The 25,677-nt window shown below is 44.9% G+C and overlaps 1 protein-coding gene across 3 annotated transcripts in view; it reads left to right on the forward strand.

The window, feature by feature from the left end:
- The window catches only part of SLAIN1 (SLAIN motif family member 1), a 35,314-nt gene extending 20,613 nt beyond the window's left edge, over nucleotides 1–14,701 (forward strand). For 2 of the 3 annotated variants that reach the window (XM_081198430.1, XM_081198431.1), the window contains 5 exons: nucleotides 183–332; nucleotides 2,606–2,953; nucleotides 7,528–7,683; nucleotides 10,233–10,533; nucleotides 14,532–14,701. In XM_081198430.1, coding sequence (XP_081054556.1) covers nucleotides 183–332; nucleotides 2,606–2,953; nucleotides 7,528–7,683; nucleotides 10,233–10,533; nucleotides 14,532–14,607 — 1,031 coding nt within the window. In that variant the 3' untranslated portion in view covers nucleotides 14,608–14,701. The remainder of the gene's footprint in view (nucleotides 1–182; nucleotides 333–2,605; nucleotides 2,954–7,527; nucleotides 7,684–10,232; nucleotides 10,534–14,531) is intronic. The other variant, XM_081198432.1, reaches the window with a different exon arrangement.
- Nucleotides 14,702–25,677: the final 10,976 nt, after the last annotated feature.

Below are 25,677 nucleotides of genomic sequence, written 5' to 3' on the forward strand. Positions count from 1 at the left end.
ATATACTTAAAGATCTTCACAATGTAAAAGTAAATAACGGAATGTAGCATCATGCCGGTTGACGAAGCCTGTTCTGTTTATATATGCAGTGCTGAATATATAAACTTGAAACGTTGCTTGAAAAGTAGATGCTTTTGCACGTCGCTTGAAGTTAAGGGGTTTGCTGTGTTGTTGTTCTACAGGTTGTGTTTCTAGAAGTTCCCCTCTCAGCCCCCAGTCATCCATAGACAGTGAACTGAGCACCTCAGAACTAGAAGACGATTCCATCTCCATGGGATATAAACTGCAAGACCTCACAGACGTCCAGATCATGGCTCGACTGCAAGAAGAGAGTAGGCCATTAACTGTCCTTCCTCTCCCTCTGCTCTGCCCCCCCCCCACTGCCACCACTTCTTTTAAAAGCTGCATGTTAATGCCTCAGGGAAAATACTTGATTTTAGGCCTGTCTAAGCTATTGTATGGGTTGGTTTTTTAAAAAAAACACCACCACCATGTTGGTGTTTTGGTTTGGCTTTCAAGTTATTATACTTGAATGTTCCCCCTCCAAAAAAAATCCTAATATGAATAAGTCTTAAATATGGTTGAGTAATGTATCATGTTTAGTACTGTGAAGAAAAGGAGCCTATTTTTTTTATATTTTTTTTGAGGGGGAGCTAAGTGGGCTATGGGGTAATTGTGTTCACAAAGAGAAAATGCCATCTTATTTTCTTTGAAAGGCTCTGAAAGCGCTCGTCTGATCTGCGCCAAGGAGTTGTCATTCAGAATCCCATGCCATACGGAGACACATGAAGGGGGTTAATTTGGCACAAGCTGTTAAAGATCTTAGAATTCAAAGCTTTCCTGTTTCCCCCTCAGAATTCACCAACTTTGCTCAAGGCTGTCTAGGTCTTCTGTGACATTAGGGCATGTAAGGGGGTGATGGTTACAGAGGGATCCTTCATAGAATCCTATATCTGTAGAGTTGGAAGGGACCTCAGAGGTCTTCCAGCCTAGCCCCCTCAATGCAGGAATCACACCTATACCCGTGCCTTTCTGTGACATCATAGCAGATCAGCCAATGGCATTAAGGAGGAGGCAGCAGAGCAATAAGGAGGGGGGGAGATTTCAAAGCTTTTGGAATAATAGAATTGTAGAGAGGGACCACAGGGGTCATTTAGTTAAACCCCTTGCAATGCAGGAATCTTTTTGCTCAAATTCACAACCTTGAGATTAAGAGTCTCATGCTCTTTTGACTAACTAAGGTATCCTGCAGGCTTTAGATAGATAGAAGATACAAGGAGAATACCAGATCATCTGGAGAATTTCAAATGATGCTCTTTAGATTTATTTTCTGCAGCTTTGTCACTATGACATAGATTGCACATGGCTTTGAGTGAGCTGTTTGCACAGAATAGATATGTATGCTCTTTGCAACCATCTGCACCAGCCGGCATGGCTAATGGGTAGGGAAGATAGAAGCTATAGTCTAACACTTCGATGTCTGGAGATTCCCTGCTTCTGGAATATAGGATTTTCAGTGCAGGGAGTTCCATAGTCTGGGTGTCACAGCGGGGGAGCCTAGGAATGTCGGATGTGTGAAGAATGTTTTTGGTCTATCCCTCATATTAATGCATTTCACAGGACTATGTTGAATTACGTTGTATGTTCACACAGAGCCAGTTCTTTGCTCAATCAGCCTGCCTGAGGACCGCCTCTCTTCATAATGCTCTTCAAATATAGTTCTTCCTTCATTAAAAACTTCATAGTCATTCCCCTCTTCGGAATAGGATGTGAAAATCAGTCTATGTCTAGCTGGTGTTCCATAGTTTTCCTTCCCACTTGCATGCACTTACCATATTTTTCGCTCTACAGTGGTACCTCACAAGACGAATGCCTCGCAAGACGGAAAACTTGCAAAACGAAAGGGTTTTTGGTTTTTTTAGTTGCTTCGCAAGACGATTTTCCCTATGGGCTTGCTTCGCAAGACGGAAACGTCTTGCAAATTTGTTTCCTTTTTCTTAAAACCGTTAATACAGTTGCGACTTGACTTCAAGGAGCAACTCATAGTGTGGTAGCCTTTTTTTGAGGTTTTTGAAGACTTTGGTGATTTTTGAAGCTTTTCCAACACTTTTCCGACACCGTGCTTCGCAAGACGAAAAAAACAGCAAGACGAAAAAACTCGTGGAACGAATTAATTTCGTCTTGCGAGGCACCACTGTATAAGACGCACCAGACCACAAGACACACCTAGTTTTTGGAGGAGGAAAACAAGAAAAAAATATTCTGAATCTCAGAAACCAGAACAGCAAGAAGGATCGCTGCGCAGTGAAAGCAGCAATCCCTCTTGCTGTTCTGGCTTCTGGGATAGCTGCGCAGCCTGCATTCACTCCATAAGATGCACACACATTTCCCCTTACTTTTTTTTGGGGGGGGGGGGAAAGTGAGTCTTATAAAGCAAAAAATATGGTACATTTTGCCTTAGGTTTTCATGCATCTTGTAGACATGGGAGTAAGTTGCAAAACCCATTCCTTCCATACGAAAATGGACTCTTGTAGAAGGGCTGATGTTCCTTACAAATGTTGATCATTTGGGGCTCTCACCTCGCCTTTTCCTTACACTTACCAGGTCTGAGACAAGATTATGCGTCTACTTCAGCATCTGTATCAAGAAACAGCTCCAGCGTCTCTCTCCATTCGAGCAAGAAAGGGACAAGCAGCGACCAGGAATTTGATCGCTACAGCCTTGAGGACGAAGAGGAAGAATTCGACCACCTGCCCCCTCCACAGCCTCGGTTGACCCGCTGTTCCCCTTTCCAAAGAGGAATTCCCCATTCACAGACTTTTTCCAGTATACGGGACTGCAGGAGAAGCCCGACTTCCCCATATTTCCCCTCAAACAATTATCCGCAGCAACAGTGTTACTCTCCTCAAGCCCAGAATCCTCTTGAGCCACAACCAAACAGGATTAATGGAGGTAAGGTTGGCTGGCTGGCTGTTTTCTGATGTATGGATTTATTTTGCCCTTCCGGTGCCAAATCTTTAATTTTGAGGCAGGTTTCTTTTGGCCAAATTATGTTTTCCTGGTGGGCATTCACTTCTCTAGGCAGTGGCTGGAGGCTGGAAATATGAAGACCACAAACCGGTCCCCAATGAGTGGTCCACTATTATGGGACACATGTCCCGAGTCATTATAACTTAGAGGTGAAATGTTAAAGTGTAGATCCTCAGTGTCCCTGTCTCTGTCTCTCTCGCTGGTCACATCACTCACTGTTTGAAACAGGGGTGGAAAACCTGTGATCTTCCAGTTGTTGTGATACTACAGCTCTTATCATCCCAGTTGCTGAGGGGAGTTGGATTTCGTCAGCACCTGAGAGGCCAGAGCTTTCCCATCCCTGTATAATAAATCACTTTCGTTTTTCTCACTAGGGAAATAGTCAGCTAAACTTTTACAACACCATTATTAGAAGACAGGAGGATGTAGAGTAAAGATTAAGTCTGCCCGTTGGGCATCTTTGGTTTAGTTTATGACTCCCCTTTCGAAAAAACAGTATTGAATGCTTTATATATATATAAAATATATGGCAGAGTCAGTGTGTGGTCTCCAGTATCCATTGCTTTCAATCAGTTTATTCTGAGAAGGACTTAGTTGTATGCCACCCATTAAGCAGTGCACACTGGAAACTGTCACAATGCAATCTTGCCTTCCTTAACACTGGTTGCCAAACAGAAGAGAATGCTTTCTGAAGTAAAATAGTTTTTTTGTTAGCCAGTTGTTTTTATTGCTTTTCAAAAATTTTAACAAATCAACATCAAATTAATTCAAATTTAATACAAATTTAAAAGTTGACTTCCCACCTTGCTTCCATGACGTTTCTCGTCCCTCCTTTACTTGCTGCTCAATGTAACATACTTTTCACAATTCCATTTCAGTACTTAAAATATTTTAGCATTTTATCATTCATATTTAACTCCCCCCCCCCTTTTCATTTAACAGTTTTTTAACAGCTAGTGGAAATGGGGGCAGTGTAGAGCCCTGATTACATATGGATGCAGTAGTGTAACACTCAATCTAGTCGTAATCAAGAACCTGTTGGGAGATTTTGGGTATGATTCCTGAGAAGTGAAGGTTCAGTATCTTATGGACATGCCTTTCATTTGTGGATCTCCCCCAAAGATGGCACATGCCAGAATTCTGTTATGTTGAATCTTAATGAATACAGTAGGCTGGACAGGATAAACTTTTGAGTCTCTTCTGAGTGAGTTTTTAGAGGAAGTGCTGCTGTGCAATCTCTGCCTGTGAACACATATCAGACTTTCATCTGCTTCATCAACACTTACATATGCAGCCCAGAGGCTGAGCACTGAAACAGCACCCCCACCCCCAATATAGTTTTACCTCTGCTGTTAACGGAGCAGGCAGGCTTAAGCTGCTATATCTCCCCTCTGCAATCGGAGAATAATAATAATATATGCTTTGTAAGATTTCCTGTGATTATGGATGGAGGACTCTCTTAACACCCTAAAGCGCTAAGTAAACGTTAAACATTATTCTTATTTCTCAATCATTTTACATTTTACATTAATTATACAGGCTGAATATCTAGCTGTAGAAACAGGTCCCTGAACCTATATTATTAATTAGAAGTTAATAGCTATGTAAAATAAGCATGAATAATAAATACATCATAAGTGATCACGGTGATCAGTGCCCAGAAGCTGTTTAAATATGTTGCAAATGTAGTCCTAAGAAAAAGTTTCTCTCCCTTTTCTATCTGATCATCTGTCATGGAGTTTTGCTGTTGTTGTTTTTTTGTCATTATATCCCACATTAATCTAGCATAGTGGCATCATTCTGGAAGCAGTTTTTCCTATCTCCTTACCCTGGTTCTCTCTCTCTCTCTTTTTCTTATCCCACCTGTTTCCTTCCATAAGAACTTATGAAGACATCTGTTAAATTGGACTGTATATTCATTTGGTCCAGCATTCTGCTCTATGTGGTTGGTGTCAGGCCAAAACATTTCACTGCCTGAATTGGCCCCCTCCGGGTGCATCACCAGGTACATGCAGCATCATTCAGATACCAGTCCCTGCCTTCAACAATTTCCTCCCACAACGTTCATGGTGCTGCCTGAAGCAGATGGCTTCACCTGGGTTCACCACAGGACCATCCCTGCCATCAGTAGCCAGGCAGGTCCTTCTAGAAATGGACGAACAAGACATGGAGGCAGTTTTGTTCCCCTCCAGCATCTAATACTCTGTGGTATACTGCCTCTAGCATGGACGCTTTACTTAGCTTATCATGGCTTCCCTTTACTTCATCATCTTCCTTCTCACCCTGTTGGTGGTCTTGAATAACGCATGCTAATGCCTTTGCACTCTACTAATTGTCACTACGACTGGTGTCAACTGTAGCAAACATCTCTATGGAAAGGTAACATATTGGGTTGCTTCCAGCACAAGCAGTGTTCTCTGCAAGCAGTGAGCCTTCCCTCTCCCTGGGCACCCTCCAAATCTACTCTTGAGGTTCCCCCAAACCGCGGGAAAAGATTCTGAGGGTGTGCAGGAGGCTGAATCGGGGAAGAAAAGGAGAAGGAAGTCCCATTATGTAAGTGGAAGTCTTGTCACAAAGCAGCATATTGGGTTCAAGCAGCCATGCGTAAACTAGTTACTATTGTTCTCAGTGTGCAGTTTTGCATTCTTGGCAAATAGCTTCTGGCAGGGCACGCTGTTAAATCTAGCTGCAGTATGGCAAATAGAGGTAAGAGGAGGATTGGGCAGGAGATGGGCATTTCATAGAATCCTAGAGTTTGACAGGACCTCTTAGACCGTTATACTCTGTGCTTGCTTCCCCACTGCCACCAACCCGTTACTCTCTGGTAAAACACTGAGTCCAGACAGTTGTTAAAAGTGAACCAAATAAACAAGTTTATTTTATAAATATTAACAAGTTTATGGTTTCTCAGATAATCTTCCTGTCAGTGTCTTAACTTTAGTTTTGCTACTGGCCTATACCTTCCTAATACCTTCTGACTGATTATCTCAACTGTTTGGCTGACTCCTCTTAACAAATTCTCTCCCTCTCTCACACCAGACTAGCCCAACCCACAGACTGTCTCTGTCTCTTCTAACTCCAGACTGTCTTCTCAACCACCCTAACTCTAACTCCTAACTCCTCCCCTTGGGTTCCCATTGGTTAGTCATTTTACAATTAGTTAACCCTTTCCTTATGAACCCAGTATGATGTCACACACCTAGGAGGGCAAACGCCACACTCATGTTCTGTTGGTTGGCTGGGGCTGGAACAACAGAATGATTGTGTAGCCCATGTCCATATTCTAAAGGAAAAGCTATCCTTCATCCAAGGAGGTTTCTTGCCTTCCATGTTAGTGCATAGCACTTCTACTGTTGACAGTACTTTGAACTTTGCCCAATAATTTTTATGGTTTTTCATGTAAATGCAAAAACAACATATAACTAGGTACTTCGACTTTTCAATGTTGAAATATTTTTGCCCTAACTTAATTTATTGCAGGGACGCGGGTGGCGCTGTGGGTTAAAGCCTCAGCGCCTAGGGCTTGCCGATCGTCAGGTCGGCGGTTCGAATCCCCGTGGCGGGGTGCGCTCCCGCTGCTCGGTCCCAGCGCCTGCCAACCTAGCAGTTCGAAAGCACCCCCGGGTGCAAGTAGATAAATAGGTACCGCTTACCAGCGGGAAGGTAAACGGCGTTCCGTGTGCTGCGCTGGCTCGCCAGATGCAGCTTTGTCACGCTGGCCACGTGACCCGGAAGTGTCTCCGGACAGCGCTGGCCCCCGGCCAATAGATGTGAGATGGGCGCACAAACCCCAGAGTCTGTCAAGACTGGCCCGTTCGGGCAGGGGTACCTTTACCTTTACTTAATTTATTGCAGCTCTTAAGATGGCGGATCTACAGATATCAGATACTGGGAACCAAGAGTCGGAGCAGTAGTTGCCTTTAGTACCTTACATAGCCAGCAAGTTAACTTCTGGGAAGTTCTTCCAACAAAATATTAAAATACAGTGGATGCTCGGGTTGCAAACGTGATCCGTGCGGGATGCATGTTCGCAACCCGCAGTGTCTGCGCACGCATGGGTTGCGATTCGGCGCTTCTGCGCATGTGCGACTGCCAAAACCCGGAAGAAACCCGTTCCAGTACTTCCGGGATTCGGCGGGTCCATAACCTGAAAAAACGCAACCTGAAGCATCTGTAACCCGAGGTATGACTGTACAGTAGTCCAAACATTAAAAGCTTCCCTAAACACTGGCATCACACCAGGCTGTGGAAGACCCGGAATATTAGGTGGTGGTGGTATCATAGCTCCTCCTGGAGGTGGCACAGAGAATGGAGTAGGTGGAATTTTGCCTTGCTGAAATGCAGCCGTTGTTGCCATTGCGGAGGACAGAATGTCACGTTAAGTTCTCCTTGGGCCCAGTCAAGGAGAGTTTCTTTTTATGTTATGAGACATTTGGTCAGAGGCGACTTGACCACAAGCGGTTCCTAATGGTGACAATGATTTGCCTTTGTTGCAGACAAGCTCCGAAGGAGCATGCCAAACTTGGCTCGGATGCCCAGCACCCCAACCCTCAGTACCAATGTTGGCCCTGCCATCACTGTGAGGAACAGCCTAAGCTTTGATTCTAATCTGCATGGAGCTGGTAACGGGATATCAAGAATACAGTCCTGCAGTAAGTGTGAAATCTTTATATTTCCTTGTGGGATGGGAAGCTGTCAGGGTACAGCACTTTACAGTGGTACCTCAGGTTACAGACACTTCAGGTTACAGACTCCACTAACCCAGAAATAGTACCTTCAGGATAAGAAAAGAAATCGCGTGGCGGCGGCGCAGCAGCAGGAGGAGGCCCCATTAGCTAATGTGGTACCTCAGGTTAAGAACAGTTTCAGATTAAGAACAGACCTCCAGAACAAATTAAGTACTTAACCCGAGGTACCACTATATTTTAAATCACCAGTATTCTGGGATGAATCATGGACAGTGATCCTTTAATACCAGGCATGTCTGGGTTTTCTTAGCATGCATTTGTGTATGGCTTAGAAAAGCTGTAGCCATTTTAATGGGTTTTTCCCCTTCCTAAAGGGTCAAAATTGTTTGTGTGCTTAAAAAAACCATTTTACTGGCAGAAATGACTGGCAGAATCCGAGACCAGGGAGAAGAGTTGGTGGAAGAAGATTGGAAAAAGTTTAAAGACTATTTACAGAAATATTGTAAAATTAATGAATGTTAGAATGATGTTGGATAGAAACTAAGTGGTCTATAGCTGTAATGTTATAAGGGAATACAAGAAAATGGACGATTAATAGGTAAAAATCCAATGTTACAATATTTTAAGATTGAAGACCAAGATAAACAAAGAGGGGAGGGATTTGCTGAACTAACTATCTGAACAGGAATACAGAAAAGGGAGGCGTGAGGAGGTCCGGGAAATAAGCAAATGAAAGATAAGTCATTGAAAGAGCAAATTGTTTTTAACTATTTTTATTTTGTATTTTTCTTTTTTCTTTTTTAATTTTGTAATATTTTGAAAATTTCAATAAATATCTTTAAGAAAAAAACAAAAAAAACATTTTACACATTCAACAGGAACAAGTTACTAAGCTTTATAAAGGATTGGGGGGGGGGGCGAGGTTCAAATGTGGTTCTGTTTAACATACAAGGAATGTATACACTAGTCCAAACCGATTAGTCTGTTAAAATGTCCTGGCACTGAAAGAGAAAAAAATCAATATATAGAGAGGGTAAATGTGGTTTGGTGCTATTTTGCCCCTTTCTTGGTTTTTTAAAGGTACCTGAATGCTGTGTAATTTGGGGTTTCACTTTTTTGTCACTCTTCCTCTGCCTTTTGGAAGGTGACTTTCAAACAGCTTCCCCACAACCAAACAAGGTAATTCAAGGTCTTGAGGCTGCCGTATGACTTTTCCATCAAGTTGGTGCAATAAAACAGCAGCTGATGCCACCAGAGAGCAGAATTGCATAATGTCTTGGGTGCTTTAGCGCTGATTCCTAGTGACAATTCATACCAAGCCAAAATTAGATTGTGCTGCTAAATCTGTACTGTCACTTTTTAGCTGTGAAACATGAAGCCGAGGGGATGTGGTTTTTTGAAGTAACAGATACTGAGTAGCAGTGTTCTACCTTGACAATATTTTTGAAGGGTGTCAGATATTTGCATCAGTCTGGCTTAAAATTCTAGCTGAGTGAGAATTTGACTTGCTGGAACTGGCCAGAATGAATTCAGAATTCTTTAGGGGACCAGTGTTAGGATTAAGATAGATGCACAGAACTGATGTGGACCGGTTTTCAACAGTTGCTTCCCCTAGGAATTGCAGCAAAGGCAGTGCAGTGCCTTGCGGTACCTTAAAAATCTAACACAATATTTTGCTGCATAATTTTCCATGGACTTGAGTTCACTCCGCGAGATGCATGAAGTGAGTTGTAGTTCTGCAAGGTACACAAGGGATCTGAAGCACTTTCGCCAAGCTACAGTTCCCAGGGTTTTCTAGGGGATAGGCACCCATGGCTCCTATTGAAGTGGAAAGAAATGGTTCTGAATTCATGTACTGTAGTAGAATACAGTGGTACCTCGGGTTAAGTACTTAATTCGTTCCGGAGGTCCGTTCTTAACCTGAAACTGTTCTTAACCTGAGGTACCACTTTAGCTAATGGGGCCTCCCTCTGCTGCCGCGCCGCCAGAGCACAATTTCTGTTCTCATCCTGAAGCAAAGTTCTTAACCCGAGGTAATATTTCTGGGTTCACGGAGTCTGTAACCTGAAGCGTATGTAACCCGAGGTACCACTGTACTTTTATTGGTGCAGGTTGAAGTCTGCGTGACATAAGTGTTATATAAAATAAAACGAAATGACAGAGAAAACTTGGCATATAACAATATAACCTAGTAATTGGCTATCTGCAATCTCTCGGCCTATCCTGCTCCACTTGAGGTTTGTGAGGGCGAAATGCTGCTCTGAGCAAAACACAGCAAAGAAATATTAACAACATACATGGAACAAAGCCTTGTCTCTTTCTAGGTTACTGCAGCCTGGAGCCATCTTTTGGGCTGGCTTTATTGTCTTACGTACTTGACCTATAAATGCATTTGACGAGTCTAGGGTTGCCTTCAGGAGTGTGTGGATCTCTGTGGCACACAGACCGGTAAACCCTTGGCTTTTTTGTGGTGTTTATTTATTTATTTATTTATTTGCGCTCCCTTTCTCTAGTTCCTTCTCCAGGGCAACTTCAACACAGAGTTCACAGTGTGGGACACTTTCCAATATCGGTTCGGCAGCCTCTCAAAGCCACAGCCTATGTCAGCCCAACCGTTCAAGGGAGCAGCGGCGGCGGCGGCAGCGGTGGTGTTCCGTTGTCCGGCAACTTACAGCTACACTCCAACACAGGCATCCCGATGCCAAACAAGACTGCAAACGCCAGCATTGCAGCTCGCAGTGGCCTCCCAAGGCCTTCCTTGGCTATAGGGGGGAGCAGCATACCCAGGAGCAAAATTGCACAGCCAATCCGAAGGTAGGAGTTGACTTGTTAAAGGGAAAAATTGGAGTGTATTTATGCAGCAACTGGACAGCTAGTTGAGCGATCAGCGCTCTCCAAAGAGCTGTAAGGCTGTCAGGAGGAGGCTGGACATCTCTTGAGTGAGAATTTGCAGCCCTGGAATAGCTCGGATTCTCTGGGAGAGTCATGAGAGCTAAACTGGTATCAAATGGATATAGGCTGAACAGTGCAGATTTGAATATAATGCCTTAGCTTAACAAGTCTGTTGTAGATCAATATTTTTCTTGAAGTTACGGGGGATGGAGGGTGATTAAAAAAAAGCAAGTTGCAACTTACTTCTGAGTAAACATGCATAGGGTTGCCTTTAAAGGTAAAGGGACCCCTGACCATTAGGTCCAGTTGTGACCGACTCTGGGGTTGCGGCGCTCATCTCGCTTTATTGGCCAAGGGAGCCAGTGTACAGCTTCTGGGTCATGTGGCCAGCATGACTAAGCCGCTTCTGGTGAACCAGAGCAGCGTTTACCTTCCCGCCAGACGTGCTTTCAAACTGCTGGGTTGGCAGGAGCAGGGACCAAGCAACGGGAGCTCACCCCGTCACGGGGATTCGAACTGCCGACCTTCCGATTGGCAAGTCCTACCCGCGTCCCTTTTAGGGCTGCCTTTATGGACTACCTAAAAAGGATGCACTTGTCCACCGCCTGAGCCCATAATAGAAGCCTCACATGGCCAACTTTTCTAGGGCTGAGTATAGACTTTAGTTTAGAGGATTTACTCCCCACAAATTTAGCTGTTGTTGGAAACCTCAGCAAAGGAGAATGCCCTTGTGCGCAAGTCCCACCTGTTTCCCCACAGGTATTTGGTTGCCCCAGGTGAGAACAGGATGTTGTAGTCTTTAAATAAGCACCTGCCGCAGGCAAAAAAGGAGTGAGAAACTGCCTTTAATAATACGCAAGAAGTCTCTTTCATGCAACACTTTCTATATGCTTCAGAAATAAATTACGCTGCGCCATGTGTAATTTATGAGGGAAATAGACTTTTTCTCTCTCTTTTTGCTGCCTGACTGCAGCTGAACCGACTGGAGATAAGATTTTGAGAGTTGCCCAAACAAAGCTGCAGTCGCGCGTTGTGCCAGGCCTACTCTTGTTCTGCTCTTCTGTTCTCCTGCAGACTTTTCCTAGAAGAATAAGAAAAGTGCTTTCCAACTCCCTCCTTTTAAGAATATTTTAAAGTAAAAGGAAGCCAGCGATCGTATAAACTTAGCTTGCGACCCACTAAACAGAATGCTGCCTGCTAAAGCGTAAAGGGACCCCTGACCATTAGGTCCAGTCGTGACCGACTCTGGGGTTGCGGCGCTCATCTCGCTTTATTGGCTGAGGGAGCCGGCGTACAGCTTCCGGGTCATGTGGCCAGCATGACTAAGCCGCTTCTGGTGAACCAGAGCAGCACACAGAAACACCGTTTACCTTCCCGCCGGAGTGGTAGCTATTTATCTACTTGCACTTTGACGTGCTTTCGAACTGCTAGCTTGGCAGGAGCAGGGACAGAGCAACGGGAGCTCAATGCTGCCTGCTAGCGAGCAGCAAATAGAGGAGATCACTCAACCCCTAGCAGAGCCCATAGCATTGGAGAGGAGGCATAGGTCAGCAGTAGGACATGTGCTTAGCATGCAGAAGGCCCCAGGTCCAATTTCAGGCATCTCCAACTGAAAGTAGCATGTCATGGGAAAGACCCTGAGGAGACAGACGATGCTTCAGTAGGTACACTAATGGTCTGACTCGGTAGAAGAGGGCCTCACCCTGTGTTCCTGTGGCTGATGAGCTGTGCCTGGTTTTGTAGGTCACAAGTTGTGCAGACCAGCTATGGTGTTTTTTCCCCCTAATGGAGCAGCTGGAACACTGTCAGCTACTGCAGTGCAATATTTCCTTGGGGAGAACCCTGATTAAGTTATCCCGTTTCGTTAAGCCAAGAGCCATTTAACAATTCGACATCCACTTTAATTGTGTTGATAGTTTGATAATGAAGTGTTACTAAATGTTAGATATCTGTAATTAAAGGTAGCAACCCAAGGGCTAAGTTCTGGCGCACCGCTGGGCAGCTTAAAAATACCTTTGGCTTCAGTAGGATTTGAGCAACTTAACTGTGTGCATGGATTGCTGCTAAGGTGGTTTAGCACTGGATCAGGGAGAACTTACCTACATCATTCTTGAAATAGTAGCATGTGGGAGATGCAGGGAAGTCTTCTATAATTGGCAGTAAAGTATATTAACCTGTACCTCTTACCTTGGACAGTCTATCCAAAAACACCGTCTGGAAATCTGCAAAATCATTGGCACACAGTTGCTGAATCTCTTTAACTAGATGTGCCAGGGATTGAACCAGCATGGTCTCTACCACAGAACTACCATTTATCCCAAAATTACTGAAAAAAGGGTGGGGGAGGGGGGAAGGTGGATTCGAAGCTCACTCATATTTTGAAAGGAACTCTGCATGTTTACAGCTGTTGAGAAAATGGTCTCTCTTTTAGAAGTACCTGCACACATGCCATACGTTTAAAGCACATGACTGCCCCTAAAGAATTGTAGGAGCTATAGTTTAAGGGCGCTGGGAAACTTCAAATGTATGGTATGTACATGGCACATGTTTTTAGCATGTACCACATGGTAAAATAGTTACGTGAGGAAGACTTAATACATAATCTGGAAGATGTATACCTTCATCATGGAGCTTGTGAGTCAGCCAACCTCCCAGCTCTGTTCATACTTAAAAAAAAAAATTAACTGTAGACCAAACTGAGTGTTTTTAGTGCCTCTACACTCCCATTTGTTAACCTTTTGAATCACTTATTTTGCACCGCATATTTCATCACTTGTGATGCACGGTTGACACGTACGGTCAGGATTTTCTGGGCCCACTACACTGTATGTGGATGAAGCCCACTGACACAGCTTTGCATAAAATTTACATGTGTCTTGTTGTATTTGAAAAACCTACTTGTCCCATCTTTGAGGGACTATCAGAAGCCTCTTATCTGAGAGTGATGGTTCATTTTTAAAAATGAAAAGAAGGCTAAAGCCTCTTTCCAAACTCTGTAGGGATGACAGACAGATACTGTGTGTTGCCTTCTCTTAAGCTATAATTTAATACCTCTGTTCCTGTGAAGTGGCCCCTGAAATCTACCACTAGCAGCCTAGGCATTTTTTCATGTCGGGGTGGGGTGGGGGAGCGCTGAGGAGAAATGAGTTTCAACAAGGTGTAGACTAGTGGTCCTTCCTCAGTTTGCAGTTGGCAGTTTAGTCCAGAGGTCAGCAACCTTTTTAAGCTGTGAAAAAGTCTACCATCCCTCAGACCATGTGGTGGGCCGGACTATATTTTGGAAAAAAATAATGAAGCAATTCCTATGCCCCACAAATAACCCAGAGGTGCATTTTAAATAAAAGGACAATTTCTACTCATGTAAAAACACGCTGATTCCCGGACCATCTGTGGGCTGGATTGAGAAGGTGATTGGGCTGGATCCGCCCATGGGCCTTAGATTGCCTACCCCTGGTTTAGTCCATGGGGAAAATAGAAGAGAAATTCTGAATTCTTTATTAGTGTTTCTTGAATCTGTCATTTTAGATATTAGGAGTCATAACATTTCCCGGGGGCTTCCTATCTTGATTCTTGATATCCTTCCCTACACAACGTAGATAACTGGGGCTGCCTACATACTGCACCTTTAAAGTACATTCTTTCCCTCGAAGAATTCTGGGCACTGTAGTTTACTGCTTTCAGAGTTAAAATTGCCAGCAACCCTACAGTGCCCAAACTTCTTTGAGTGGGGAAAATGTGCTTTGAAGCTATAGCCTCAGCTGCTTTCCTCACAGTCACGCAATCAAAAGGCTCTCTTGACCCCATCTTTTGCATTGTGAAAGGCAACAGATGCATCAACAAAGTAGTTTCTTCTCTGTAATGTGTGTTGTCACTCTTTTCCCCAGTGCTTATCCTGAACTATGGTTTGTTTCTTGAAACAGTTTTCTCCAGCCGCCAAAACCTCTTTCTTCGCTTAGTACTCTACGGGACGGCAACTGGAGGGATGGCTGCTATTGACAATGGGTCGAGCCGAAATTCAGATTCTCCTACCCAGCTGGCTGGGTAAATATAACTGTGAGAGGCTGGATGAATAACACAGGGCTGTTTCTTACTCTTCTGTCATTGTCGTTGGTCACTAAACATATTGCACTTAGTTGTTTGCTCAGAAAAACAAACAAACAGCAGTGTTGTCAAATTAACGTTGCAGCATTATGGTTTAGGTTTTTAAAAACACATGCATAAAGTATCCCACTGGGGGGAGCCAAAATGTGACTTCTGGGTGCTTTGCCATAACAGTGTTCAGATCTCTTTGATTTGTGTACTACTTTTTGTTGCTTTAACGAGTTCCCTTGCAAATTGACAAAATAGATCCATATCCTTACTTGCTTCTTTTGTAGCCTTTCCAAGGGAGTGTATTTTTGCACACACACACCCACATTTTGCTTGAATCATAGGGTATCAAAGCATTTTGTGTGTGCCATAAATCTACCCCACCACACACTTTTTAATAGTAAGGTACTGTTATGTTCAAGATGTTTCTAACCATGCCAATCTCCCCAAATCCAGCTACAGCTATCCACGCACAGATGCAGACATCTATACACATATTTCTAACTGCATGGGGGAATATGGATGGTTTTCAGCTGCTTAAGAAGTCACATCCAGTTCCAGTCAGATTCTTGGTGATACTCAGTTCACCTGTCCTTGGGCCTGTGTGTATGTTAGAGAGATGGGGCGAGATGTCTGGATTTAGACCTTTCCCCACTCTTGGGACTTGAAAAAGAGTATTTCCCCCCCCCCCTTACATCACATGCCAGGTCTATTCTTGAGTACATATATTGTTGGATTGGGGCCATGATGGACAAGATGACAGCTGTGTTGTATGTTTATGTTGTGAGAGCACACACTAAAGTATTTGCTCGAAACTGCCATGACTTCCTGGTCAACACGAACCTGTTCTCTCATTTCCTTGTTCCAATGTTAATTTATTATCACGGGGATGTTGTATTTATAAAGAGGGCGTAAATTGCATTGCACTTGAAAGATGCGATGGTCTCTTAAATGGTTGGGTTTCGATACTTTGTAATAAAGAATAAAATTGCAATGTTTTATTAACACTTGTGTTTGGTGAAAACAAACAGGTTTTCATGGAAGTAAAACTTTTTTGATAGACCTTTTGCAAGAAAAAAAATTGCACTAATCAATGCTTTCTTACTATGGGGATATGATTTTAATACTTGATTACAACTTGTATTCTGCTGATCTGGAATGTTTCAGAAATAAAGAAATCTATTTCAGCAATCTCATGCCATTCTTGGATGTGCAATAGAAATAGTGAGTCTGTCTCTTATTTTCTTAGTAGAATGGAGAGTTCCTGTGGTAGTGAGCAAAGTTTGACTGGAAAAAATTGACCGTGTAAGTTACAGGCACTTGGTACTCCAGCTGCTCAATCCAGCCTTTTAGGTGTTCCATTTGGCCTCCAGAACCACATATATCTCTCAGGTGGCACAACTGATCCATGCATCTGGCTGTTAACCAGAAGGTTGGTGGTTCGAGCCCACCCAGCGATGGCCGGGGGCAGGATTCCGGACTATATACCAAGAGCAAACTCAGTCCCCAGGTGCTGGTCTTGCTATAGCCAAAATAGCCCCATCCATATCAGTATCCTTCAGGGAGCCCCACAATTTGCAGATCTACACAAAATCTTTAGGGGACAGAATAAAACCTAAGTGGAGAGTGTTGGACTTTTGCACCAACACAGAGTGTGTGCAGTGGCGTAAAAATCAAAGGCTGTCTACAATATCTTTGCTTGGATTTATTTCAAAAACATATCAGTCAAACGCTGCAAGCCATCACTACTCCTCACCAGCAGCATTCAAAAATATTAATCAACTTAAATACAGTTTTCAAATAATCAGTTATCCTATCACATCCCTTCTTGCATCCAGTGCAGAAAATAGTCAAATAGGCAAGAGACCACAGGTGTGCAGCTAAGTAGGTCAAACTGCAAACATACACCTGTGAGCTTCAATTAACCAACCCCCCCGTTCCTGCGTAGCATCATTGACCACTTTAAGATAAAGAAAAACCAACTGAGAGAAGGGTGGCCAAAATTACTGAGCTCTAAGCGTTCTTGGTGGCCAAAGAATTAGGAACATACATTGTGGGGTGGAGAAGAAAACAGGAAACTGAATGTTCTGATAGTCAACATGGCTAGCTGGAACACTGAAACGTGGGGTTACAGGTCCCACTCTGAAGTATACTCAGAGTCGAGAGTGGATTTTATGCTCTTTATTCAGCTCAGAGTGGTGAGGAGGAATGGAAGTTCCCCCAGAATGTCTGCTTTATATACATTATTTACACAATGGGCCCCACGAGATTGGCTAATTCCGGGATTCACCTGTAGGCCAATCTGGTTGCGCATTCACTTCCACCTGGAGCTGGATTGGGTGGCTCCTGTGGACCAATCAAACTGCTACATTCTGAATCCTATTCAATTCAGTACATAACACACTCCTAGCTCCTTTATTATGTACCTCAGACATATTTTCCAGTGCCGCACACCCTTTGCTCCCCCTCACAGCTCTGCCTGAAAAGCAGCTGTTGTTCTTAGGCCAGGTATATTTGGAAAAGGGTGGGTGGGAAACTTTACCTTGCAGGGCTGTCCTCCAGGGTCGCAGAAGTGGACTGAAAAAGGTCACTTGTTGAAGCCTGTCACCGGAGCCTCCATTAGCACACCATGTATCAGTGCCACAGGTCGCTGGTATGACACTCAGCATGCTGCACTATAAGGTGTTCTGGCTTTTTGCCTTGCAGCATACAAATACCTAAATAAGCAAAAGTGAAAAGACATGGAGCACAACATTCCTCAGTTTACCATCCCGGCCTAATTTCTTATCAGCCTAGAGTTGTTTAGTTCAATTTGTGCATGTCTCTGTGGCTGGAAAGGAACATTTTAAAAAGGAGGTAACTGCTACAGTTTCTTGTTTCTGTTCATAGTGGGAGATTGTGGGTTACAGAGCCCTAACCTGGGTCTGGGATCCCCTAAGGGCAAATCAATGTGGCGGAGAAATTGTTGCCGGCGCTTTGTGCCTTCCTCAGTTCAATTGGCCCTGATAAAACCAGGGAGTAAAACAGTAACTGTAATTAAATATCCATGTTCTTTTTGGGTCCTGTAGAAGCTCCCCTTTACAATAACCATTCACACTGTGTGAGGGTCACTTTACAGAAACTTGCCTTCCCTTTCCACCCACACCAGGACAATCTTGTGTGCTACATCAGATATGAAAGTCATATTAGTATGGTTTTGGTCACTTCCCCCTTCAAAATGAGCAGGGACCTGACCATTTCACATTTATTTTGCAAAATTATAAATTGGCTCACAACTAAAAGTTATTGGAGCATTGTACAGCGAAAGATTAACTATAAAATTGTTTTGTTTTCATAATTATGCAGTTATTCCATGGAATGGCTGGGTCACACAAAAATTGTCTTTAATAGCTGCTTGCCTGATTTCAAGTGCTCACTCCAGAAGGCTGGAATTGCAACACTAAAAGCCCAGTTTTCTGCTGTATGCTACGCACACCTCTGAGGTATGCAACAGCGCCTCATCAGAGGACCACAGCTGCTGGCTGGGAACAGGGCATCTGCTTCTATGCATAACAAAGACACTCTGGCAAAAGTGTGAAGAGTGTGTGCATGGCTTATCATTTTATCAACTATAGAAGTATCATTCTAAGGTGGAGGGAATTGTCTAATAAATCTCTTAACAGCAAGGGGGCCTGCTGTTCAACTCATTAAACCCACCTCATTCAGTTCAGGAGCAATATGGATCTCTGAATCGGAGCATTCACATGCAAATTGAATAAGAAATGCACTTCAGTCAAATCTACATCTCCCTCCAGCAGCGATTTCTGCCACAGATGCAAGAAGACATTAAGAGGATATTAATTTAAAATCCATAGGAGTAAAGCATGTGTGTGTGTGAAAATCTCAATTGCTGCATTTTATTTTCTGTACATTGTGTTACAAATTCATGACACCTGTGGCTTTTAAATTATACCAAGGCATAGCCCCGGAATCCGTTTTACATGCCAGACCATGGGATGGCGAAGAAAAGTGCCTTTGAGCATGTGCAGTGTGCTTTTTCCTCGTGACAGTAGTTTGAGTCCATGCACACGGATTAAAAGGGTAGAATGCCAGAGCCGATGGCATGCTATTGCAGCAGGCTTGCACCTCGGCACATCTCGGATTCCTTCCCAGTTAGGTTGCAACCCTGTATACCAAGGGGGCAGGCCAGGGGAGACAGTATCTCTCCCCTGAGCCCAGGGCTATGTACTCCGTAGTGGGCTAGGTCAAACACATAGAGTAAAAGCAAGCATATGTGATATAAGTGGGGCATCGGGGTTTTTTTAAGGATGGCTTCCCCACCCTGCCCCATTGCACACACAAAAAGCTGCTACCTCAGTTCAGGGAATAAGGGGTCCTTGAAAAAATCTAAAGTTCTTATCTGATTAAGCCTAGGTGCTCTGTGAGCCTCACCAAAAAAACCATCTTCATAATGACACATAATCTACATGTCCAATTCAGACAGCAGATTCAGAAGCATCTGCCATAAACATTACCGAACATGTCCAGCCTTCTTCCAAAGCTACTCATTGCAAGGCACAGTTTGTAATAAGAGAAGAGATTTATTGATTAATTTTTTTGAAAACAGTCCATTTGTGACCCATCAGCAAAGGATTAGTGCAAGGGAGAAGCTTGCGTAGCATCTCCACCCAAGTGACTAAGCATGAAGGTAAAAGGAAGGTAAGCAGACAGGTGAGCTAAATGTCAGTGTGAGTAGAAGATGAATGATATTCAATCATTTGAGTTATTCATCATTAGCTGGAGGTGAAACAAGGGTATAGCAACTGGGGATCTGCAGGAGCTACTCTAATCTTAGCTGGGTAATCCTTTAGAAATCTGCAGTTCAGCTCCTTGGTTTCCAGAGAAGATCCTGTAAAAACTTGCAGTTCTCCTCTAGCAGAGAAGCCCCGAGTGGCTGCAGTAAACTTCAGCCAGGGACCTAAACTAAACCTAACTTTGGAAAAGGGAGGCAAATAAGTATATAGTTCCACATTAGCTAAGCCCACAGTGCAGAACTAGCTGATGGGGAAGTCTACAGACAAAAAGTGTAAGCTTAGCTTTTAGTTTAAGCTCAGTGGAGTCTAGGGATGCATGAATCTCCTAATTCTGGTTTCTTTCAATTTCTTTTGCCCATTCTTAAGTCAACATCATTTTGTGATTCTTTTCGAATTCAAACTACTAACAGAATCTGAAACTGAATTTAAGCTTTTTCCTGTCACTGTGAATGGTAATTATTTTGCTGTCCACATGAGGGCACTATGCACTCTGAATTTTCCTTGATCATCCTCTGGGCTCTTTCGTAATCTTGCCAATATCATCTGCTGACACAGCAGGTTGTTTCCTGCCTTGTGTTCAGATACAGAGATTCACAATTTCATCTTGCGGGGAGAGCTACTATGAGTAATGCTTCCTATTTGCTCGTTATTGGCTTCTATCAGAAGTGGTGGCATAAGTAATGTGAAGTTTCGGGCATTCATTAGAAAGTTATCTGCCAATATTTTGGCTTGAAGTAAAACATTCTAGTTTTAAAATATTGTTGTTTGATGCTGTTTAGCATGGAGAGTGTATTCTGTATGTGGGGACTGGTTCGTAAAGGTAAAGTGACCCCTGACCATTAGGTCCAGTCGTGGCCAACTCTGGGGTTGCGGTGCTCATCTCGCTTTATTGGCCGAGGGAGCTGGCGTACAGCTTCCGGGTCATGTGGCCAGCAGGACTAAGCCGCTTCTGGTGAACCAAAGCAGCACACAGAAACACCGTTTACTTCCCGCCAGAGCGGTACCTATTTATCTACTTGCACTTTGACATGCTTTCGAACTGCTAGGTTGGCAGGAGCAGGGACCGAGCATCGGGAGCTCACCCCGTCACGGGGATTCAAACCGCCGACCTTATGACCATACATACATATTAACAATGTAATAATTGCAGTGTATGCCAATACGTATAGTGCAGCAGAGTGTTGATCTCTAGGAGTGGAGAGACCTGGGTTCAAATCCCCATACAGGCCATAAAAGCTCACTGGCTGATCTTGAGCCAATCACCTCCCAGGGTGGTTGTGGGGATAAAAAGGGAAGGGAAAAGAGAAACTCGATCAAATATCAAACATATGCCGTAGATACAAGATTCCAGTAAGATTCAGCACAATAAAATAACTCGGAGGAGAAAAAACATATACCGTATTTTTTGCACCATAACACTCACTTTTTTCCTCCTAAAAAGTAAGGGGAAATGTCTGTGCGTGTTATGGAGGGAATGCCTACGGGTGGCATGCCTATGGATTTTCCTCCTCTAAAAACTATGTGCGTGTTATGGTCGGATGCGTGTTATAGAGCGAAAAATATGGTACATTAAACTGACCTCCCTCAATGGGATAAAAATGGCCTGTTATCTGTGAATGAGCAAATGGTGTACAGCGGAACAACCTCAGGGCCTATAAAGAGGGCAGTGGCAGCCGATGCTTTGCCTGACAGTTCTCCTGTTAGTGCGAACTGCAGCTTGGCCACCCAGCCCTCCACTCCCAGGGAGCTGGGGGAGCGCAGGGTGATTCAAGGGTGACCCCAGAGCCTGTTGGAAACACGCCCAGGAAGGCCACCAACTTCCCAAGACACCGGGGCATCTCTCTAGTGGTCCTCCCTGGCTGTAAATCTCTCTCAGTCCAGAGAGACCGGTAATAAGCGACCCCTCCCTCCTGAGAGGAGCACTTCTGGCATGTCATAGCAGAAGAAAGAGTCAGTCATAGTTCTAAAACTACTTTATTTACACTCTATATATGCAGAGAATCCATCAGCACGTCTGTGCTCTTTGAGCATCAGTCCAGAACAGCAACACAATCAGAAGTGAAACTAACTTCCAACAGTGCTGAGACTTCCTGTCTCACGCTCTCTCAGGCACGCACATGATATACACAAAACATAGTGCTACTGCTGGAGCAGCAGGGATGGATAAAAATCCTAAGAGAGTCCACCTTGTCTGGGAATCCCTCCAAATCCCTGCAAAAAATAGTATCTCTTTGGAGTCACTTTGTGATAAGAGATCCTGTAAATGGTCAGGGGCGTAGGAAGGGGGGTGCGGCCCCGCCCCAGGTGTCACCCTTGAGGGGGTGACAAAATGGCACACCACGGCGGGTGGCACTTACGGTGGGGCCTCGCCTACAACCCACCTAAGACATGCCTCTCTCCTGGGAGTGACGCAGTTGCTCAGGGCCCTGCGCTGTCTGAAATGGCAGCATGGGGCTTGTGTCCGCCAGGCGGACTCCGTGGGCAGCTCGCCGCGGTGCCCCTGTGCACGGATTACCACAGTGCCCCCATGTGATGCCCCACCCCCCTGCACAGATCACCCCACCCCTGTGGCTCCAGGTCCAACAGAAGCACAGTGAGACTCATTTTGGAACAGATGTTGAGTCATTCGCAACAGTGGGATCCTATTGTGGAGGGATCCTTCACAGTTGCTTGTGAGTTGGGAGGGGAGGGGATGGGAAGGGGGACCAGATATAGGCCACAACCCTATTACACACCAACCTGTAAGTAAATCGCATTGAATTTGCCATGGGACTGACTTCTAAGTGGACATGCATACAAGTGAGCCGTCAGCGAAGGCATGTAGTCCCAATTGTAATTTGATTGTTCCTGCTTTCCTACTAGAAAGCTTCCCAGCCTGTTTTCGCTCATTTTTTCTGCTGCTGAGTAGCATGCTTTTTAAGACACTAGATGGCTCCCTATGGACGTTTTCACATACAGCTCCTTCTAGATTCTAGTGGGGAGAGGGCAATGATTTTGCAAGCAACCAAACTATCCATCTGTACATGTGTTGATAAAGCAGACAAAAATATCACACCACCAGTACCAAAATCTAACGTATCCAGAGCAAAGCAATTTCGTTCCATTCCTATTTTTTGCTGAAATTACGTATCACAAGCTCTCAAGAAAATCTAACAGAGAAATGAATTTCTGAAAGAAAATAAAGCAACATTTTCCACTTGAACTATTATTCTAGAGATACAGGATTAGTGTGCCGTAACTAACTGGATGCAATGCACACAGAATTCCCATGAAATTTATGGTGCAATCTTTTGCATATTTCTCCTGCACACATTTCTCCCAATATGCTCAATGGTACTTGTGTTCAGGCAAACATGCACAGGACTACAACCTTAGCTGCTTATTATTGCCATGTATATAGGGCACAATCCAGTCAAAATTAAATAGAGTTAAACATATATACAGTTCACTAAGGTCGAAGGGATTTTGAAATGCTTAATTCTCATTGAATTGAGCCCATTTAATATGTGTGTGTGTGTGTGTGTGTGTGTGTGTGTGTGTGTGTGAATAATAGGCACACACAGTGTATAACAGGCACAGTAGCAAGAACAAAACTAACAACAGCAAGTCACTTTCAAAGCTGTAATAAGGCTGGAATTTCTCATTGTCACTTTCCAAAAGCAAATGATCTTTTGGTCACAAAACCCATTAATCATTTCTGTTACTTTATTCCCTTCTATGACTGCTGGTCTGGATAGGGCAGTTGTGCAATGGGCTCCCAGGTGCACTGTCACCACACCTGTCTTATATTCCCGCAAACCCTGAGCAAAAGTGAAACCTGGGAGCTCTGGGCAAGGACCTATGAGAGGAAGCAGAGAGCGCATGCAGTTTACTTGTCCGTCATCAAGAAAATAAAGAGGACATTTTCATTCAAGGTCACATGCACACCATACATTGTGTCATGGGGGAAAACTTCCACTTCCCATGAGAAACACAGTAGGAGAGTTATTTGGCAAAGGGCAACAGCTGTTGAGGAAGACACCAAGGTGAATTCCAACAGTGCATAGATTACACAGGGTTATACAGTGGTACCTCGGGTTACATACGCCTCAGGTTACAGACACCGCTAACCCAGAAATAGTACCTTGGGTTAAGAACTTTGCTTCAGGATGAGAACAGAAATTGTTCTCTGGCGGCAGCGGGAGGCCCCATTAGCTAAAGTGGTGCTTCAGGTTAAGAACAGTTTCAGGTTAAGAACAGACCTCCAGAACGAATTAAGTACTTAACCCGAGGTACCACTGTACAGAGGCATTTCTTCGCCTACGTTTGACGCATGCGTAGAAGTTGAGTCACGTACACAATGAGAACTGAAAAACAGGATGCTTGTCTTACCAAGGTCAGATGCCCATTTCATCACATCTATGCCTAAGCCTGGGCCTTATCTCTCACCACTTAACCTAACGGGTATGGGGGAAATTCTGCCAGGCTGTGACCAATTCCTCTACAGCTTATGGAACTCTTACACCACTTTAACAGTGATGGTTTCCCCCCAAGAATCCTGAGAACTGTAGTTTGTGAAGGGTGCTGAAAGTTCTTAGGAAAGCCCTCAAAGAACTGCAATTCCCAGCACCCTGAACAAACCCCACATAAAACTTTTGATAACGGAAGCATCTGGGGGTTTTTTAATAGCAGATATTATACTGGCCTAGAAAAGGGACCCGTGGGAGAGATGGAAGAATTGTAATAAGGTAGATTCATTTATCTTTCTACCAAAGCACAGTGCACAATCTACTACTGTTTTCTGCAAACAGCTGTTTAGCAAGGGAACGCATAAAGTTCTAATTTGCAGCCTGGGATTGTTTAATTGATATAAAGAGGCTTTAGAGGACAGGCCTGAAAACTCAGAACCAACTTAACAAATTAAAGCGGCAAATGGCAACAATATGAATTGTACTGAAGACATGTGGGAAGAATTCAGAAGCATGACTGAAAGAGATTTAGGACAATAAGCCAGTGTTTCCCAACCGGTGTTCCGCGGCACACTAGTGTGCCGCGGAACGTTGCCTTGTGTTCCGTGGGAGGGAGGCGGGCGAGGCGGGCGGCGAGAGGCGGGGCGGCGGCGGCGAGCACACGCGGGGCGGCGAGCGAGCTCCCTCCCACATTCCCATCGCCGCTCGCTTCGGCCGGCCTACTGGAGGAAGGCGCGAAAACCTCGCGCATGCGCAGGCCTTCCGCCTGCGACAGCCCAGTAGGCCGGCCGAAGCGAGCGGCGATGGGATGTGGGAGGGAGCTCGCTCGCCGCCCCGCGTGTGCTCGCCGCCCGCCTCGCCCGCCTCCCTCCCACGGCACACCAGCCTACCTCCGTGGGAGGGAGGCGGGCGAGTCGGGCGACGAGAGGCGGGGCGGGGGCGGCGAGGAGAGGCCGCCCAGCGCGGGGCTCTCGCCGTCTGCCTGCCTGGCTGCCTGAGAGCTCGGCGGGCAGCGCTTCCGTCCGCAGCGCCCGCCTCGCAGCTCTCATTCCCTGCCCCTGCCAAAGCTCACCCAGCCAAGCCGCGCTCTCCTTCCTGCCTTGCTTTGCTGCCTCCCCCCCCCACCCCCAAAGCTTGGAGGTTCCCCGGCAGGAAGGAGGGAACTTAATCCTCTCCAAGGGCTGCGGAAAACAGACATGCAAATGGGGGCTTGCCAGCTCTTCAAGCGCCGCCGGCTTTCTTCGGGAATTACCGCCCGCCGAGCCCGGTAACGCTGACAGGCCGAGCCGCGGGGCTTGGCAGCGCAGCCGGCAGAGTGTGGGAAAGGGCGGCCGCCACGCGCCGGGCAAGGCGAGACTCGACGGGGAGGACACCGGCAGCAGCGCCCCCCCCCCCAGAAACCCGCTCCGGGCAGGTAATTCACAGAGAGTGGACAGAAGGAAGCCTTAAAGGGCTTCAGCCTCCCAGAGTGGCGGGGAATAATAATAATAATAATAATAATAATAATAATAATAATAATAATAATAATAATAATAAAAAATTGACAGGTGATGTTTTTCTAGGTGAGGGGGTGGGGACTGTAATAACAAAAAAATCAGCTGTATATCAACCGCTGTTTTGCAATGAGGAATTGCAAATAAGGAAGATCAAAAGGAGAATGTTTTTTTTGGGGGGGGGACTCTCTTCCTCCTCCTCCTCTCGTTCTTGCTCCTCTTCCTGGCAAAAGGGCTGCTGAG

The sequence above is a fragment of the Podarcis bocagei genome, assembly GCF_964188305.1.
Source record: "Podarcis bocagei genome assembly, chromosome: 6".
Taxonomy (NCBI): domain Eukaryota; kingdom Metazoa; phylum Chordata; class Lepidosauria; order Squamata; family Lacertidae; genus Podarcis; species Podarcis bocagei.